At 43.7% G+C, this 19295-nt stretch overlaps 3 protein-coding genes and 1 pseudogene across 4 annotated transcripts in view; 3 read left to right on the top strand and 1 right to left on the bottom strand.

Moving 5' to 3' along the window:
• The window catches only part of LOC146356177 (uncharacterized), a 31808-nt gene extending 28600 nt beyond the window's left edge, over positions 1 to 3208 (top strand). Inside the window, exon 14 of the mRNA XM_084838295.1 lies at positions 962 to 3208. Coding sequence (XP_084694421.1) covers positions 962 to 2976 — 2015 coding nt within the window. The 3' untranslated portion in view covers positions 2977 to 3208. The remainder of the gene's footprint in view (positions 1 to 961) is intronic.
• The window catches only part of LOC146356175 (uncharacterized), a 94546-nt gene extending 76112 nt beyond the window's left edge, over positions 1 to 18434 (top strand). Inside the window, exon 9 of the mRNA XM_084831867.1 lies at positions 6669 to 18434. The gene's annotated coding sequence lies outside the window, so the exon portion shown is untranslated. The remainder of the gene's footprint in view (positions 1 to 6668) is intronic.
• The window catches only part of LOC146356171 (uncharacterized), a 277120-nt gene that overhangs the window by 165569 nt on the left and 92256 nt on the right, over positions 1 to 19295 (bottom strand). The window lies entirely within an intron of this gene.
• On the top strand, positions 3008 to 18434 carry LOC146356176 (uncharacterized; annotated as a pseudogene). Its single transcript, XR_014788302.1, has one exon. The product of XR_014788302.1 is annotated as an uncharacterized LOC146356176 (transcript).

Genomic DNA, 19295 nt, shown 5'->3' with positions numbered 1-19295 from the left:
AATCTCACCTACCTTGGGTGGACCACAACATTGCACACAAGACCACCTCCATCAGGCAGGGAGACTGTGGTTGTGTCAGGTACACTAATGGAATCCACGTTCTCTGTCAAGAGCCCGCCACTCCGTCTGCAAACTAGGAAATTGCCCAGTGGGATTCCAGGTGGAATCTGATAGACACCACCAAACCTAATGCTTCTGTTCTGCCAAGGGTGAGAGACAGTGCCAGGAATCTGCTCCCTGGATCCACCCAGGTCTCCCTAAGAGACACTAAGTTGGCTCGCTTAGCCGATGTTCACTCCCCGTGTCTTTCCTGTTTTCCTGGCTGTTCTCATGTTGACCTCCATGGAATTGATCTGTTTGTGACTCTCAGGCTCCTGGCCCAATATTCAAGATGCTCTTGGCTGGGAGGGGACTCTGAAAGTTAAATTGCACAATTTATGCCTAATCTTGTGGCACAGTCCTTAAAAGTCTACCTATTTATGTATTTATTACTACATTTGAATTCTTCCTTTTTTCCTTTTGGAAGGTCTCCAAGGTGGCTTACATGGTCTTCCTCCTCTCCATTTTATCCTCACAACAAAGCTGGGAATGAGCTTAGGCGGAGGGTCAGTGACTGACCTAAAGTCACCCAGTGAGCTTCATGGCTGACAGGGAACTAGAACCCAGAGCTCCCACGGCCCAGTCCAACACTATAACTGCTACCCCACACTGGCTGACCTTACGCTTCATATCTGAACCTGTGAACCTATGAGCTCCATGTCTGAACGGGCGCCGGGTTCACGTTCTGTATCACAGCTGCTGTCAGTTAATGCCAGTCAAGACAGGATGCGAAATGCATGGTAAGACCTGCCTCCTGTCCGGGTCTTTTCAGTTCCTCACTTTATCACAAGGATTCATTGAGGATGTTCAGTGATTTGAGGTTCTCTTTCTAACTCTTACCAGTTTCCCATCTTCGTTGCAGGAGGTGATGAATGGGAAGCTGAGAGTGAGGGAGACCCATGTGAAGAGCCACCAGATAGAGACGGATGTAAACAAATAGAATGTGAGAGAATAAAAACTGGAGCAATAAAAACTTATCGGAAGATAAGGAATAAATTTTCCGCTTTTCAGGGCAGTGACAAATTGTATAAATGCTTGGAGTGTGGAAAGAGATGCAATATGAGAACAAACCTCGGTAGACATCATAGAATTCACACAGGAGAGAAACCATATAAGTGTGCAGAGTGTGGAAAGAGCTTCAAAAGCAGCACTGAACTCACTTCTCATCACAGAATTCACACAGGAGAGAAACCATATAAGTGTGCAGAGTGTGGAAAGAGCTTCAAAAGCAGCACTGAACTCACTTCTCATCACAGAATTCACACAGGAGAGAAACCATATAAGTGCGCAGAGTGTGGAAAGAGCTTCAAAAGGAGCACTGAACTCACTTCTCATCACAGAATTCACACAGGAGAGAAACCATACGAATGTGCAGAGTGTGGAATGTGCTTCACTCAGCAAGGACACCTCACTTCTCATCAAAGAATTCACACAGGAGAGAAACCATATGAATGTGCAGAGTGTGGAATGTGCTTCAGTCAGAAAGCGTACCTCACTTCTCATCAAAGAATTCACACAGGGGAGAAACCATATGAATGTGCAGAGTGTGGACTGCACTTCAGTCAGAAAGCGTACCTCACTTTTCATCAAAGAATTCACACAGGGGAAAAACCATATAAGTGTGCGGAGTGTGGAAAGAGCTTCAAAAGAACCAGTGAACTCACTTCTCATCACAGAATTCACACAGGAGAGAAACCATACGAATGTGCAGAGTGTGGAATGTGCTTCAGTGAGAAGGCAAACCTCACTTGTCATCAAAGAATCCACACAGGGGAGAAACTATATGAATGTGCAGAGTGTGGAAAGAGCTTCAAAAGAAGCCCTGAACTCATGTTTCATCACAGAATTCACACAGGAGAGAAACCATATGAATGTGCAGAGTGTGGAAAACGCTTCAGGAAGAAAGCACACCTCACTTCTCATGAAAGAATTCACACATGGGAGAAACCATATAAATGTGTAGAGTGTGGAAAGAGCTTTAAAAGAAGCATAAACCTAATTTCTCATCAAACAATTCACACAGCGGAGAAACCATATGAATGTGCAGAGTGTGGGAAGTGCTTCAGTCAGAAGAGAAATCTCGCCTCTCATCAAGGGAGAACCCACTCAAGGGAGAAACCGTATAAATGCTTGGACTGTGGAAAGTGCTTCAGTGTGAGCACAAATCTAGCTTCTCATCAAAGAATTCACACAGGGGAGAAACCATATGAATGTGCGGAGTGTGGACTGCACTTCAGTAGGAAAGCACACCTCACTTGTCATCAAAGAATTCACACAGGGGAGAAACCGTATAAATGTGCGGAGTGTGGAAAGAGCTTCAGAACAAGTGCAGACCTCACTTCTCATCAAAGAATTCACACACCGCAGAAACCATATCAGTGCGCAGAGTGTGGAAAGAGCTTCAAAAGGAGCACTGAACTCACTTCTCATCACAGAATTCACACAGGAGAGAAACCATATCAGTGCGCAGAGTGTGGAAAGAGCTTCAAAACGAGCAGTGAACTCACTTCTCATCAAAGAATTCACACACCAGAGAAACCATATAAGTGTGCAGAGTGTGGAAAGAGCTTCAAAAGGAGCACTGAACTCACTTCTCATCACAGAATTCACACAGGAGAGAAACCATACGAATGTGCAGAGTGTGGACTGCACTTCAGTCAGAAAGCGTACCTCACTTCTCATCAAAGAATTCACACAGGGGAGAAACCATATGAATGTGCAGAGTGTGGACTGCACTTCAGTCAGAAAGGACACCTCACTTCTCATCAAAGAATTCACACAGGGGAGAAACCATATGAATGTGTGAACTGTGGAAAGCGCTTCAGTCACAAGAAAAGGCTCACTTCTCATCAAAGGATTCACACAGGGGAGACCTGAATTATGTCAGAAAAAGATTCTGACATAATTCAGTGTGAGCACAAGCCTAGCTTCTCATCAAAGAATTCACACAGGGGAGAAACCATATGAATGTGCAGAGTGTGGACTGAACTTCAGTCAGAAAGGACACCTCACTTGTCATCAAAGAATTCACACGGGAGAAACCATATAAATGTGCAGAGTGTGGAAAGAGCTTCAAAAGAAGCAGTGACCTCACTTCTCATCAAAGAATTCACACAGCTGAGAAACCATATGAATGTGTAGCGTGTGGAAAGTGCTTCAACAGAAGGGCATACCTTACTTCCCATCAATTAATTCACACAGGGGAGAAACCATATGAATGTCCAGAGTGTGGAAAGTGCTTCCGTGTGAGCACAAGCCTCATTTCTCATCAAAGAATTCACACAGGGGAGAAACCATATACATGTGCGGAGTGTGGAAAACGCTTCATTCAGAAAGCACATCTCACTTCTCATCAAAGAATTCACACAGGGGAGAAACCATATTCATGTGCAGAGTGTGGAAAGAGCTTCAGAAAAAGCTCAAGCCTCACTTCTCATCAAAGAGTTCACACAGGAGAGAGACGATATGAATGTTTAGAGCGTGGAAGGAGATTCAGTGCAAGCAGTGTCCTCAATAGACGTCAAAGAACTCACACAGGGGAGAAACCATATGAATGTGTAGAGTGTGGTAAGTGCTTCAGTCACAAGAAAAGGCTCACTTCTCATCAAAGGATTCACACATGGGAGACCAGTGTAAATACCTGGGTTGTGGAAAAAGATTCTGACATAATTCAACCCTTAAAACTCATCTGAGAAAGAAACATGGGGGAAAAACCATATCAGTGTGCAGAATGGGGAAAGAGCTTCATTTTTAGCAGAAACCTCAGAAGACATCAAAGAACTCATGGGAGAAGCCATATAAATGCTTGGAGAGTGGAAAAAGCTTCAGTGTGACCACATGCCTCTGTCAAAATGATATAATGATATGAAATGATAGACATGCTTGAAGTACGTAAGTTTCCATGTGAGTATAAACCTGATTTCGCACCAAAGAATTCATATGGGATAAACCACATTATTGCGTGGAATATGGAAAATCAATGTCACTTCTCCCAAAATAACTCATACCTGGGAGCACCCATAGAAGTGATTGTAGTATGGAATGAGTTTCAGTCCAAATCCAACTCATATTTTACATCAGAGAACACATTTGGGAGAATGAGTTTGAAGGGCTGACTGCACCCACACAAGCTTTCCGAGTCCTTAAGTTTGAAATCCTACTCATGGGCCCACCAGCACTATCCATCAAGTTGGAGGGAACAAGGCAGGACCTTCTTGGTGGTGGCCCCAACAGTGTTGAACTGCCTCCCATGATAACTTTGCTTAGCCCCTTCATTGTATGTTTCAAACAGCTTTGAAAATCCTGATTGTTCACATCTGGTTTTACCTGATTCATTTGGAGTTTGCCCAGATTTTAAAAAATATTTCTGTGAAAAGGTAACAATACAACATAAATACAGTTTGAACGAAGGGAGCGATTCAAAGACAAAATCTTACCAATCTTACAAATAGATGGTAAGACTGGCTCCTCCCTCACAGTAGAAAGTGGTGTCTCCTCTCACAAACGGATCAGATGCTCCGGTTTCTCCCTTCTGGGATCTGGTGGGTCTCCTCTAGCTCACCTTGTGCTTTGGGGGAAGAGGAGTCCCAAACTGAATGGAACAGCTGGCATGATGACCGGGGTGGGGGGAGGGGGAGGGCTGCTCAGATTCTAATCACCGCCTGCCGGAGAAAAGGTGTGTGGGTCATTAAGCTATGGTTATAAACTCATGTTTATAAATCCGTATTATCAATGAACAAATAGGATACATGTGGTTTACAGCAGGAATGGAATAGGGAATTGGAATGTCCAATTTTGTTTAATCAGTGGACCGCTGTTTTGGCATCTGTATCGGATATCCCTATGGATCTTCGGTTACGTCTTACTCAGCAAAAACTTTTTTTTCAGGTCTATTGGGCGCCACAACGTCTCTTTAATAGAGGCTTGTCAATTCGGCTAATCATTGGAGGAGTAATATAGTCAATGCTTCTCTCATCCATATGTTTTGGAAGTGGCCAATAGTTGCCTCCTTTTGGGAGGAAGTTGTTATATGGACAAATTTTGTATTGGAAAGCTCTTTTATATTTACTGATGTAAATGTTCTCTTAAATTACTTACCTGTTGTTTGGAAGGTGACACATGGTCAGCGTAAATGGATCTTTCATGCCCTTGTGGTTGCCAAAAGACCGATATGATGATACTGGAAGGATAAAAGCTCACCACCTGTAATGCAGTGGATCGAAGACTTAACAATGCTAGCAACATTTGAAAGAGCGGTATATAGCTGTAACTTGCAAATGGACTTATATTTGGATATCTGGTCTGCATTTACTGAAGTTTATGTGTAACCTATTTTTTCCTCTTTTTTCTCCTTAGAATATTGTAATATTTGAAACTGAGGGTTTTAGAATATGTTGTTATACTTTTAAAATCTTTTGGTTTTTTATGTTTCTTGTTTGTTTTTTTTGGTTTGGTTAAAATTCACACTTAAAAAATTGAGTAAAAAAAAAACCTATGGGGAAGATGGATAGGCAGAAAAGAGCATGAGAGACCTCCCCCTCCCCACATTTTACTCCAGAGGACGTGGTGCAAACAGAGATCTCCCTCACAAAGACCTCCTCAGGCAACCTTTTTCTTTCCTACTCTGCATATCCGAATTGATTCCTCAATGATACTTGTGTATTTTGATTAGAATTAGAGTCTGTGGGGAGTATCTGTACCAGTGGAAGGAGAAATGAATCTGCTTGATCAGGGTTTAGGATTTTGGAGGAGCCTGGACTACTCGCTTCACTTTTCACGTTCTTATCAGCCACGTTAACATCCACTAACAATACAACTTTTGCATGGCTTGAATTTTGAACAACAGCACTGTGCTTTTGGACTTGCATAACTTTCCTTGTACTGTACATTTTGTGCATGGCTGCATAGTTGTTTTTTTTAAAAACCCTGACAGCACCAAGGAGCAGGTCTACCATTTCTGGCGACTGAACAGCGAGAAGCCTGGGCACGAAGTGTACCAAGACAGATCGATCCAGCCTCGGATAAATTTGTGCGCCAGGCCTGCCCCTCTGTTGTTTCTCACTGAATGGACCTGGTGCACAGGCAATGCCCTCCCACCGCTGAAACCCTCGGTTCTTTCCATAACTCCCTCCACCCCTGCAGTGACCCTTTGGGTTAATATGGGGTGTGTGTGACCTGCTCAGCTTGCAGCCCACTGCTAGGCAGCACTCTACAGGTAACACACAGTACACTCAGGGCCCTTCACCAGGCTGATTTATTTGTACAATCCATGAGAAAAGACTAATTTATGTGGATCTGCCCACGGGAGCCTTTCTGCTAATACAAATGGATGACGTTTGTCTGTCTTAGTATATTGACTACAAGATAAGGTGAGTTTGTGGGTGTTAAGCAAGTAACGTTCTTGGGAGGACTATGGCTCGTATAAGATTATAACGTTTTGGGGTGAGCACGATTTGTTTGCATTTGCAACAAGAAGCAAGAGAGTAAAGTGTAGCTAGGCTGTATATGAAAACAATTTTCTAATATGGATATTCCCTTTCCTATTTGTCTTCCTGGTCATTCCAACAAAGTTTCTTAACCGTCTAAGGCAATTTTGAAGAACAATAGATTTTCAAAGGAGAACAAATGCCTGTTGTAAGAAAAGTATTTCTGCAAAATAAGATGATGTGAGGACTGGACTTCCGGTCAGAGCCAATGTCATCCTGGCATCTCAAACAGCTTTTAAAGGTTGAAAAACCTTTTTATCTTCCCCTGGAACTAAAAGGGGAAGCAAGAGCACCATCTGGATGAAATCTTGGAAGAGTAGCTCATTTTGCGGAGCAGCAGAACGGCTGGACTCCAAGGTTAGTTTTCTGGAGCAAAGACACCTACTCAAAGCTGTTTTGAAACTCCCATCTAATTAGGAGAACACAGGGCTGACAAGTTCCAAATGTTGTTTTTTTTTTTTTTTTTTTACTGTTTATGGATTAGAGAATACCAACAATATTTGAGGACCTGCAAAATGTGCCTAAGGAGAAGGATGGCAACATCAAGGGGAAGGAAAAAAGGAACGGGACCACTGCCGACCCCCCCCCCCCACACACACACACACCTCCCTTGGCAAAGGCTCCTAGAAATGGTGGAAATATAGAGGAGCTGCTTGCTTTGATAAAAACATTGTCTTTTCAACTGTCAGAACAGGCTGAGATTGGATACAATCCAAGATTCCATTACCGCTCTTCAAGTGGCTGTAGACCTAATTAATACTTCTCTGCAAGAGACGGAGGCGAAAGTTAGTGACCTGCAAGCTTGGGTGTCGACTCAAGAAATTACAATGCAAGCTAATAATATCCTGTCTACTAGAATCTCTCAACTGGAAGCATTCACTCGAAGAGCAAACCTACGCATTATTGGCATCAAAGAACCACCCACTGATGTAAGCCTGTTTAAATTCTTGGATAAATTCCTGCATGAACTACTCGCTTTGCCATCTGATTATTTCCCTTGACATTGAGCATGCATTTTGTGTTCCAAGCCCGGTGCATAGTGTTAAAGGGACTGCTGTTACTGTTATAGTTCAGTTTGCAAGAGCTTCTATAAAACATTACATTCTGCACTTGGCAAGAGAGGGGGGAGATCTTTGGGGGCCAAAACGAGATAAAGTTATGCTATTTCCAGATTACGCTAAAGAAATGGCTGATAAAAGAAGGCAATTCACTAAGGCGAGAAACCAGGCAAGACAAATGAATTTACAATATCACATAAAATGCCCTGCCACATTTTGCATTCTCTTTGAAGGCCAGATGAAAAAGTTTTTAAATCATGAAATGGCGGAAGCTTGGCTTGTTGGTAAAGCACGGGAGACATCTTTAGCCCCATGAGCAGGGAATGTACAGTCAGGGCCAGAAATATTGGAACAAGGATAACTGTTTTGGCAGTTGGCCTCTGTACACCACCACATTGAAGGTGAAAGGAAACACACCCAGATGGGAGCGAAGTCAGGACTTTCAGCTGTAATTCAAGGGGTTTGACAAAAGTAGGGCACTAACCATTCAGGAAGTACAGCCTCAATGGCATACACACACACCCATCGTTGGTGGCTCATTAGTAATGGAACAAACCAACATCATTTCAAACTTAAGGATCGCCTTTAATACCTGGATGAAAATCCTTTGCAGTCAATGACTGCCTGAAGTCTGGAACCCATGGACATGACCAAATGCTGAGTTTCCTCCCTCGAGATGCTTTGCCAGACCTTTACTGCAGCTGCCTTCAGCTGCTGCTTGTTTGTGGGTCTTTCTGCCTTCAGTCTTGTCTTTAGTAAGTGAAAAGCATGCTCTATTGGGTTGAGATCAGGTGACTGACTTCGCCATTGAAGAACATCCCACTTCTTTGCCTGGAGAAACTCTTGAGTAGCTTTTGCTGAATGTTTAGGATCATTATCCATCTTCAATATGAAGTGGCGTCCTGTCAGTTTGGCAGCATTCAGTTGAATCTGAACAGAAAGTGTAGCCCTATACACTTCAGAATTCATCCTGCTGCTTTTATCAGCAGTCAGGTCATCAGTAAACACCAGTGACCTGGTTCCATTGGCAGCCATACATGCCCATGCCATAACCCTGCCTCCACCATGTTTGACAGATGATGTGGTATGCTTTGGATCATGAGCTGTTCCTTTCCTTCTCCATACTTTTCTCTTCCCATCATTCTGGTACAAGTTAATCTTGGTTTCACCAGTCCAAAGAATCTTATTCCAGAACTGGGCAGGCTTTTTTAGGTGTTTGCTGGCAAAGGCTAATCTGGCCTTTCTGTTCTTGAGCGTTATCAGTGGTTTGCACCTTGTTGTGAAGCCTCTGTATTTACATTCATAAAGCCGTCTCTTGACTGTAGATGTTGACAGTGACATGCCTACCTCCGTAAGAGCGTTCTTGACCTGGCTAGATATTGTGAAAGGGTTCCTCTTCACCATGAGCAGAATTCTGCAGTCATCCACTTGAGTTGTCTTCCGTGGTGTCCCAGGCCTTTTGCTGTTGCTGAGCTTGCCAGTTAATTCCTTCTTTTTCAGGATGTTCCAAACTTATATTGGCCACTCCCACTGTTTTTGCGATCTCTCTGATGGGTTTATGTTGTTTCCTCAGCCTAATGATGGCCTCCTTCACTTGCATGGACACCTCTTTGGACCTCATGTTGGGAGTTCCAGTGAACAGCTACCAGATGCAAATGTAACACTCACAACCGCCTCCAGGCCTTTTATCTGCTTGACTGGTCATGGGGCACCCAGGAAACAGGCCGCACCTGGCCACGCAGCTGCTTGCCAGCCATTCGTTCCATTACTTATGAGCCACCAACGATGGGGGGGGGGGTGTATGCCACTGGCTGTCCTTCCTGAATGGTTAGTGCCCCACTTTTGTCAACCCCCTTGAATTACAGCTGAAAGTCCTGACTTCGCTCCCATCTGGGTGTGTTTCCTTTCACCTTCAATGTGGTGGTGTACAGAGGCCAACTGCCAAAACAGTTATCCTTGTTCCAGTATTTCTGGCCCTGACTGTATGAACAATTATCGCTTGTCGGTCTGTTTGGGTTACAAGATCCGGGCAGTATGCCAGAGATGATTGTTTGCATATATCCGTTTTTTTTCCTTCCATTTTCTTTTAACTCCTTTTTCTTATAATAGACATGATATACTGTATATCAAATTCTGGTTTGTGGGTGTATAGCAATGTACACACTCATATATATATTTAGAAATTATACTATCTAAAATATAGATAGTATAACATATACTAGTGATTGTTGTTGCTTTTTTTTCTTTTATCCTTAATAATTTCCTTCTTTTTCTTTTAATTATTACAAGTATCATTATTATTATTTTAAGACTATGATTAGTAATATTCCTGGTTGGTTGATTTTAGCTTTACCATTATATGTTAGTTGAAAAACATTTTATGGCGAGGGGAAAAGAATTGTATGCCTGTTTCCTTGCTATAAATCTGAGGATATGTTACTGAAATAAGATGGATTACCTAGGCTGTACTGAATTGTAATATTGGCGATGGTATAATCTTTTAAGTAGAGTGATACTTGAAGTTTATGTGTAAGGGAGTCTACATGTAACCCTTTTATGTAACTTTTTTTAAAAATACCTTTTCTTGTTCCTTTTGTTTTTCTGTTCTTTCACCATTTTCCTTCTCTTTCCTTACATTTTCTTTTTTGTTTTTTTGGTTATTGCTGCGTCCTCAAGAATACTGTAATGCGGAAAATTATAGATGGTGTTTATGTTTATTTCATTTATAAAGATAAAAAGTAGAATAAAAATTAAGTTTTTAAAAAAATGATGTGAGGACTTAAATTTGTCTGAACATGAAATGGTGGCATCATATAAGGGAATTACAGTTTAGGTGTTTTCTATTAAAAATTCTCTCTTTCAAGAACATGCTTTACGTATGCCATTTTGGAGAGCTATTTACAATGGTACTCTTTCATTACTACAAATTTACTTCATGAAGAAGAAGGTAGACAAGTCAGCGGTCTGTTTTCATGGGAAGAAGGCTCTTTAATATTATAAACCAGTATTGATGTGTTATTTTTTTAACATGATAATTATTGCAGTTAGAGTAATCCTGAGGTCTCATTTGAAGTTTTTTATGTATACAGACAATAACAGATCTTTGTACTTTGTTGTTCTTACTTTTTGCCTTGTCGGTTTGAATATGTGTAAAAGTAATGGTTTCTTGATTTTTATATGAATGTCAGAAGTATTGTGTATAGGTTAAAAATGGCTGTTACAATTATATAATTTTATAGTAATCATTTAGTTTAGGTGTGTTTGAGATGTTTTTATATGTCCTGGCCTAACATAAAATTACTAAGATGTTGTCTGTATATATTTTTATTGTAGCCCCCCAAGAAGGAAATCAGCATTTCCGAAACGCGTTGGGCCAACATAAAAGAACCGTGCTAAACTTTTTTCAATAGGCATCAAGGATTTCTCCATTTCTCTTTGTTTTTTCCTGTACACGTGCCTCCCCTCCTCTTTTTCTCCCACCATGGCGCTTGGGCAGTGTGCCAGGTAGGTCCACAGAAATTAGTGTTTTCTCATGGATTGTACAAATAAATCAACCTGGTGAAGGGCCCTGAATCTACTGAGGGTTTCAGCGGTGGGAGGGCATTGCTTGTGCACCAGGTCCGCTCAGTGAGAAACAACAGGGATAGGCCTGGCGCACAAATTTCTCCGAGGCCGGATCGATCTGTCTTGGTAGACTTCATGCCCAGGCCTTCTCTCTGTTCAGTCGCCAGAAATGGTAGACCTGCTCCTTGGTGCTAACAGCGTTTTGTTTTTTTAACTATGCAGCCATACACAAAATGTAGAGTACATAAAAGAGCCATACTAAACTTGTTTCTATAGGCACCAAGCATTTCTCCATTTTTCATTTCTCCTTGTTTTTAAGCTCCAAGGCCAATGCTAAGAGAGAGATGGGGAGAAGTCCCACTTGGCCCCCTGCAAGAGTTAAAACTGGCAGGTTCTCTTATTCTCCCAGTATTTTAGCATTTTAGCTTCTTAATCTTTTAGCTCTGGTGTTTTAAATCTGTATTTTAAATCTCTGCACTGCTGCTAGGTTTTATTTTGTTTGTATTGTTATACTGTGGTTGTAAGCTTTTATGTTTTATATTGTTTTATGTTGCACACTGTAGCTGTAATTTTTGTGACCCAGCCAGAGAGCTTCAGCTATTGGGCAGTATAGACATTTATTTGTTTGTTTATTTATTATTTTGTTTTTATACCGCCCAATAGACAAAGCTCTCTGGGTGGTTCACAAAATTAAAACCACAAAAATACAACTGAAAATTCAATATAAAAGAGAGAGAGAGAGAGAGAGAGGTATCACAACAACCTGTTCCAACCCTTGATAAATTGTGCTGCTGCTAACATCAATTGTGAATAATATTGTGAACCAGTGAATGATTTTATTATATTCAGCGGTATATAAATGCCACAAAGAAATACATTAAGCAAACCTCCAGCTCTATCTGCATTTACCTAAAACACCAGCAACAACGGACTACACCGCCGAGTCGTCAGACGCACCCCCCCCCACCCCTGCAGAATGGGAGTAATGACACTGGGCTCCTTTGCCAGGCTGCATCCCACACTTTCTCAGCCACTGCACACCTTCCTCCAATAGGTACATAATCACGGCGAACTTTATCTGCACACATTGTCAAGGTAATTTTTATAAACTCAGAAGAAAATATTAACAAGACCAGAGGTACAAAGATCGTCTTTGCTGCCATCTTTTGGTGTTTTTTTGCTAAACCCACCACTTCCCAGACCCAGCTACAGGAAGATTCTGGATTTCTAAATTGGTGTTTTTTTTTAATGAGGCTGCAATTAATTCCTAACAGGCAGGACCCTCCAAAGGCTTAATACATCCAGAAGGGTTAACTCACCCTATGGGGGTCAGTTGCCCCCCTTTGTCCCTTCCTGCGGATGCCTACGAGCATGGACGAAATGTGGAATGGCTATCATAATGTGACACGAGGCTGTCTCTCCTGGACACTTACCCAGCCAGTTCTCTTACAAGACCAGCAGGTCCTCTGTGCTGGTCCCAGGCCCTCCATCCTCCCTATCTGGATTTGGGTCAGAAAGACCAAGGAAAGGGGTCAGTGCAGGGAGGGCAAGTTGGAAGCAAGCACAAACTGGGACACTGCACATCATTGCTGAGCACGGGAAACATGTCCCCTAAGGCAGCTTCCCACCTCCCTCCCTATTCTACCCCTTCTAAAATCCTATACACAAATCCCACTAACTAGATATTGCTTCCAGGATCCCTCAGGCCTTGTCTCGCTTCTGTCAGCTCACCCTTTATATAACCTCGGAATCCTCACACAATATAAACCATCCATAACAAAATAGGCAGATGTTTCACAGCGGCTGATCATTTTAATCAAGAGTGTTGTAGGCCTCAGAGTTGCTGTTCTTTGAAAAGTCAAAGGGTGTGGAGAGGAGATAGCTGAACAGCAAAGAGTTCATACAGCAATTTCACTGCACTCCTCTGAGGCTTAACAGAATCATAGAATAGTAGGGTTGGAAGGGACCTATAAGACCATCGCGTCCAACCCCCTGCTCAATGCAGGAATCAAGTCAAAGAATCCCTGACAGATGGCTGTCCAGCTTCATCTTGAATGCCTCCAGTGTGGGAGAGCCCACCACCACCCTAGGTCACTGGTTCCATTGTCGTATTGCTCTGACAGTCAGTTTTTCCTGATGTTCAGCTGGAATCTGGCTTCCTGTAACTTGAGCCCATTATTCCATGCCTCTGAACCCTCTCCAGCTTCTCTGCATCCTTCTTAAAGTGCAGTGCCCAGAACTGGACACAGTACTCAAAATGAGGCCTAACCAGTGCTGAGTAGAGGGGAACTAGTACTTCCCAGAATTTGGAAGCTATGCTTCTATTGTTGTTGTTCAGTCGTCCAGTCGTGTCCGACTCTTCGTGACCCCATGGACCATAGCACACCAGGCCTTCCTGTCCTGCGTTCTCTCCCGGAGTGTGCTCAAGTTCATATTCATTGCATCGGTGATACTATCTAGCCATCTCATCCTCTGCTGTCCCCTTCTCCTTTTGCCTTCAATCTTTCCCAGCATCAGGGTCTTTTCCAGAGAGTTTTCTCTTCGCATTAGGTGGCCAAAATATTGGAGCTTCAGCTTCAGTATCTGTCCTTCCAATGAGCAGTCAGGGTTGATTTCCTTTAGGATGGACTGATTTGACCTCCTTGCAGTCCAGGGGACTCGTAAGAGTCTTCTCCAGCACCACAGTTCGAAAGCATCAATTCTTCGGCGCTCAGCCTTCCTTATAGTCCAGCTCTCACAGCCGTACATTACTACTGGGAAAACCATAGCTTTGATTAGACGGACCTTTGTCGGCAAGGTGATGTCTCTGCTTCTTACTATGCTGTCTAGGTTTGCCATAGCTTTCCTCCCAAGGAGCAAGCGTCTTTTAATTTCATGGCTACAGTCACCGTCTGCGATGATCTTGGAGCCCAAGAAAGTAAAATCTGTCACTGCTTCCATTTCTTCCCCTTCTATATGCCAGGAAGTGATGGGGCCGGATGCCATGATCTTAGTTTTTTTAATGTTGAGTTTCAAACCAGCTTTTGCACTCTCCTCTTTCACCCTCAACAACAGGCTCTTGAGATCCTCTTCGCTTTCTGCCATTTGGGTGGTATCGTCTGCATATCGGAGGTTGTTAATTCTCCCGGCAATCTTAATTCCGACCTGTGATTCATCCAACCCGGCGTTTCTCATGATGTACTCTGCATATAAGTTAAATAAGCAGGGTGACAATATGCAGCCTTGTCGTACTCCTTTCCCAATTTTGAACCACTCGGTTGTTCCATGTCTGGTTTTTACTGTTGCTTCTTGACCCTCGTACAGGTTTCTCAGAAGACAGGTAAGGTGGTCTGGTACTCCCATCACTTTTAAGAATTTGCCACAGTTTGTTGTGATCCACACAATCAAAGGCTTTAGCGTAGTCAATGAAGCAGAAATAGACGTTTTTCTGGAATTCTCTTGCTTGCTCCATGATGCAGCGAATGTTGGCGATTTGATCTCTAGTTCCTCTGCCTCTTCGAAACCCAGCTTGTACGTCCGGTAGTTCTCGGTTCGCATACTGCTGAAGCCTAGCTTTCAGGATTTTGAGCATCACCTTGCTGGCATGTGAAATGAGCGCAATTGTGAGGTAGTTTGAACACTCTTTGGCACTGCCCTTCTTTGGAATTGGAATGTAAACTGACCTTTTCCAGTCTTGCGGCCATTGTTGAAGTGTTCCAAATTTGTTGGCATATTGAATGCAGCACTTTAACAGCATCATCTTTTAGGATTTTAAATAGCTCAGCTGGAATACTGTCATCTCCGCTAGCTTTGTTGTTACTAATGCTTCCTAAAGCCCACTTGATGTCTATAAATGCAACCCAAAAGAGTATTTGCCTTTGTTGCAGCCACATCACCCTGTTGGCTCATATTCAGCTTGTATCTACAACAGTTCCAAGATCTGTCTCACTTGTAGTATTGTTGAGCCAAGTATCGCCCATCTTGTAACTGTGCATTTGGTTTCTTTTTCCTAGGTGCAGAACTTGGCATTTATTCCTGTTAAATGTCATTCTCTTGTTTTCTGCCCAGCACTCCAGCCTATCAAGATCACTTTGAATTCTGTTTCTGTCTTCCAGGGTACTAGCTATCCCTCCCAATTTTTTTGTCATCAGCAAATTTGATCAGCATTCCCTGCACCTCCTCCTCCAAGTCATTCATAAAAATGTTGAAGAGCACTAGGCCCAGGACTCACCCCTGCGGTACCCCGCTCATTACCTCTCCCCAGTTTGAGAAGATCCCATTAAGAAGCACTCTTTGAGTCCGATTCTGTAGCCAACTGTGGATCCACCGGATCGTTGTTTCATCTAGCCCACTTTGAGCTAGTTTGCTCATCAGGAGATCATGGGGCACTTTGTCGAAAGCTTTGCTGAAGTCGAGGTACATTATGTTCACAGCATTCCCACAGTCCACAAGGGAGGTGTCCTGATCAAAAAATGTGATCAGATTAGTCTGGCAGGATTTGTTCTTGACAAATCCATGTTGGCTTTGAGTAATCCCTGCATTGTTTTCAAGGTGCTTCCAGATGGATTGCTCGATCATCTGCTCCAGAATGTTCCCAGGGATTGATGTCAGACTGACTGGTCTGTAGTTCCCAGGTTCCTCCTTTTTGCCCTTTTTGAAGATAGGGACAACATTATCCCTCCTCCAGTTATCTGGCATGTCACCTGTCCTCCATGATTTCTCAAAGATAATAGACAGTGGTTCTCTGAAGATCAGATGAAGTTCACGAATCATGAAATGGCAGAGGCTTGGTTGAATCTTAAAATGTCTGAGAACTCTGTCATAACTCCATGAATTGGAATTTCTAAACAAGTACCGTTAACGGTTTGTGTGTAGCTTTCATGATCTAGGCTAACTCAGAAGACATGTTTTTATATATATTTGTTTACTTTTATGCATTTTATTGTTATTATTTTTTCTCTGTCTTTTTATGACTCTCCTATTTTATATTTTAAAATAGACAAAATATCTAGAATAAAAAATATTGATGGTTGAAGATTTATCTTAAGTTTTATTACTATACAATACTACAGTCTCTCTTTGACTATTATTATTTCTAATATTCAGGCTTTTGGGAATGAAGTGTAGAACTGTGGTGCTGATATAAAAGATTGTACTACTAAATTGTAAGATTGTATAATAGATGTGGTTTTTTTCTTTTTAAAAAAATAGAATATTATTGGAGCCTGGGAGATGTTGGAGTTTAAATTTAATTCGTAGTTGGGGGGGGGGAGAACTGGTTTCTTTTTTCTTGACCTCCTTTTTTCCTCTCCTTTATTTTTCCTTTTCTCCTTTTTTTTTCTTTTTCTGTTGTTGTGGTATCCTCACTAAAATATTGTGTGGATGAGAACTGAGGTATTGAGTAGGTTGTTGGTAATTCTGGTAGTGCTTATAAAGATAAAATATTTTTTAAAAAGATAATAGTGGTTCTGAGAGTTCTTCTGCCAGTTCCTTAATTACTCTAGGATGCAGTTCATCTGGCCCTGGAGATTTGAACTCATTCAAAGTATTTAGGTGTTCCTTGACCATATTCTTATCGATCTCAAGCTGCGATCCTGCCCCTTCAGCCTTTACTTCGCCTTTGCCAGGGGGATCATAAACCTTCTTTTGGGAGAAGACTGAGCCAAAGTAGGAACTGAGCAACTCTGCCTTTTCTTTGTCATCTGTTATCACTTTGCCATCCTTATTTAATAGTTGAACCACCATTTCATTCCTCTGTCTTTTACTATGCATGTACCTGAAGAAAGCCTTTTTGTTGCTTTTAGCCTCCCTCGCTAACCTCAGCTTGTTCTCAGCTTTAACCTTCCTGACGCCATCCCTGCAATTCTGTGCTACCTGCCTGTACTGTTCCTTTGTTGCTTGGCCTTCCTTCCACTTCCTATATGTGTGCTTTTTTGTTTCCAGGTCATCTCTAAGCTTCTTGTGAAGCCACATTGGCTTCTCCTGTTGTCTTCCGCCTTTTCTTCTTGTTGGAATTGTTTGTAATTGTGCCTTGAGAATTTCCTTTTTTAAAAACTCCCACCCATCTTGGACTCCTTTTCTCGTTAGTGTCGCTTGCCATGGGACCTTACTTATCATTGTTTTGAGTTTATTAAAACGGACTTTCCTAAAATCCAGAGATTATGGTTTCTTTGCACCTGAAATGACACTGAGTCTGCATGGCCATTGGCCATGGGAACTGACTCATCGGAGGACCCACCAAACTCCCGAAACATCTTGTTTTCGCTTTCATTGCCCATTTTGTAGGAGATCTGTCTGGGTGGGATTTCCTGCTCCTTGGAGGGAAACTAAAGCATCATAAGCAAAGCCAGAACAAAGCCTTCGCTGCCAGCTTCCACCTGGGATCGCCAGGGGAGGAAAAACTCAGAACCCCATATAACCATCTGATGCAAAAGGCAGGAAACTTGGTGCTCTCCAGAGATTTTGTATTACAGCTAGCTCCCTTGATTCCTGACCATGGGCCTTGCTGGCTGGGATTTAAGGGGCTTGTCGTGTAAAACAGCTAGAGGGCACCAGGATGTTTCAAGGTTGGTGGACTGCACCCTACAGACTCACACAGACTCTGCGTCCAAACAAACTTCAAAGTTGTCTTCAAACCAAGACTCCTGTGTACCGAGCTCTCTCTCAGGCTGTGGCCTCTCCCTCCTCAGGCCAGGAGCAGCGGCTGTTGCCCTGAGCCTCTTCCAGGCCCCTCCCAGGAAGCACAACCCACTCTGGCCCAGTCCAGCTCTTCTTTCCTATGGTTGCCCCGGTTGCCTTCTTCGCTTTAAGAGCCCTTCCAGCTGCTTGGCCTTCAAGGGTTCAGTGGGCTGAACCCGATTCCTTGAGAGGAAGGGAATTGGGTGAGGGGGAGGGGCTCCCCCCAGAGCAGGTGCCCATCAAAGTTACACAGGGGAGAAACTAGAAATGCTTGGAGTGTGGAAAGAGCTTCATTGTGAGGGCAATCCGTCCTAAATCTCCCACTGGCAAGAATGACGGCCTGTTTTCCTCCATAAGATCAGGCCAGGCGGTCACGTCTGATGTAACCACCCGGATGGTGTGTCATCTAGAGGCGCCTCGGCCCTCTGCGCAAGGCCAGGCGCGGCCCCAGCTAACTGGGGAGGGACCACAGCTGGTGCAGGTGGGGGGTTCCAGCTGCTTGCGGGCCAGGGCAGCCCACCCAGGGGCTGAGCTGGTGCCCGGCTCAAGGAAATCTGCCCTGGGTTGCCAGGGCTGGGCTTTAAAAGAGGGCTAAGGCTGAGGCATGGGGCCCCCCTTCATCCTGGTTATCCTGGACCTGCAGATGGCTGGTTGCTATTTGGGGAGATCCATACTTAGGTACGGAAGGAGAGGCCAGGTAGATTTATTATTTTGCTTGGGTGTGTGTTCAGGAAGCCCTCTGTTTATAGTTAAGTGATTGGGCTTTCTACATTCTTGTGTAATGTGCTACCTCCATTCTTCCCTTTCCCGCTACCCCTTTTGTCAGATCTGAATCCAACGTTTAGTTGGTGTGATCTCTCTGCATAACCTCAGTGCAAATTTCAGCGTCTCTTGGCTTAGGAGGGTGGCTACTGGGTATGCTGGGGGACTGAAAGGCCGGGTTTGGCCAGTCCTACTTCTGGAAGGACAGCCAGGATCCCGCGATGGGGTCCTGAGCGGCCCTCCTTTGCAGGGAGGCTTCGGCCGGTCCCGGTGGCTGGGATCCCCCTCCTTCATACCCACCATTCAGCTTCATTCGGGGTTTTTTGTATTCCTTTCCTAATGGGGTTTGCCCTTTCCCAAGCAAACCGTTTCATCAAGCTGTCCAGCTGAACCCCAAGAGCTCTTTCTTGGTCAGTCCCCCCAGCCCCCATCCCATCAGCATATACGTGAATTCGCACTTGCAAGGGATGAACCGCGGCAGGCGGCTACTCAGGAGAGGGCTTTTCAGTGGTGGCACCCCGGTTGTGGAACCCCCGCGCCCCGAGGCTGAGCTGGCGCTACCCTGCGGTAGCCACCCTCTTGGCCGCGTGAAGCCCTCGTCACTTCGAATCGCTCCTGCACTCTTGCCCTGTTTGCGCCGCTGCGGGACCACACCTCGCTTCGCCGCGGC

Source organism: Heloderma suspectum, chromosome 2 (assembly GCF_057233095.1).
Source record: "Heloderma suspectum isolate Gila_16-S chromosome 2, 16-S_ref, whole genome shotgun sequence".
Classification (NCBI taxonomy): domain Eukaryota; kingdom Metazoa; phylum Chordata; class Lepidosauria; order Squamata; family Helodermatidae; genus Heloderma; species Heloderma suspectum.
The sequence above is the reverse complement of the archived record's forward strand: the minus strand, read 5'-3'. Positions and strand labels throughout refer to the sequence as shown.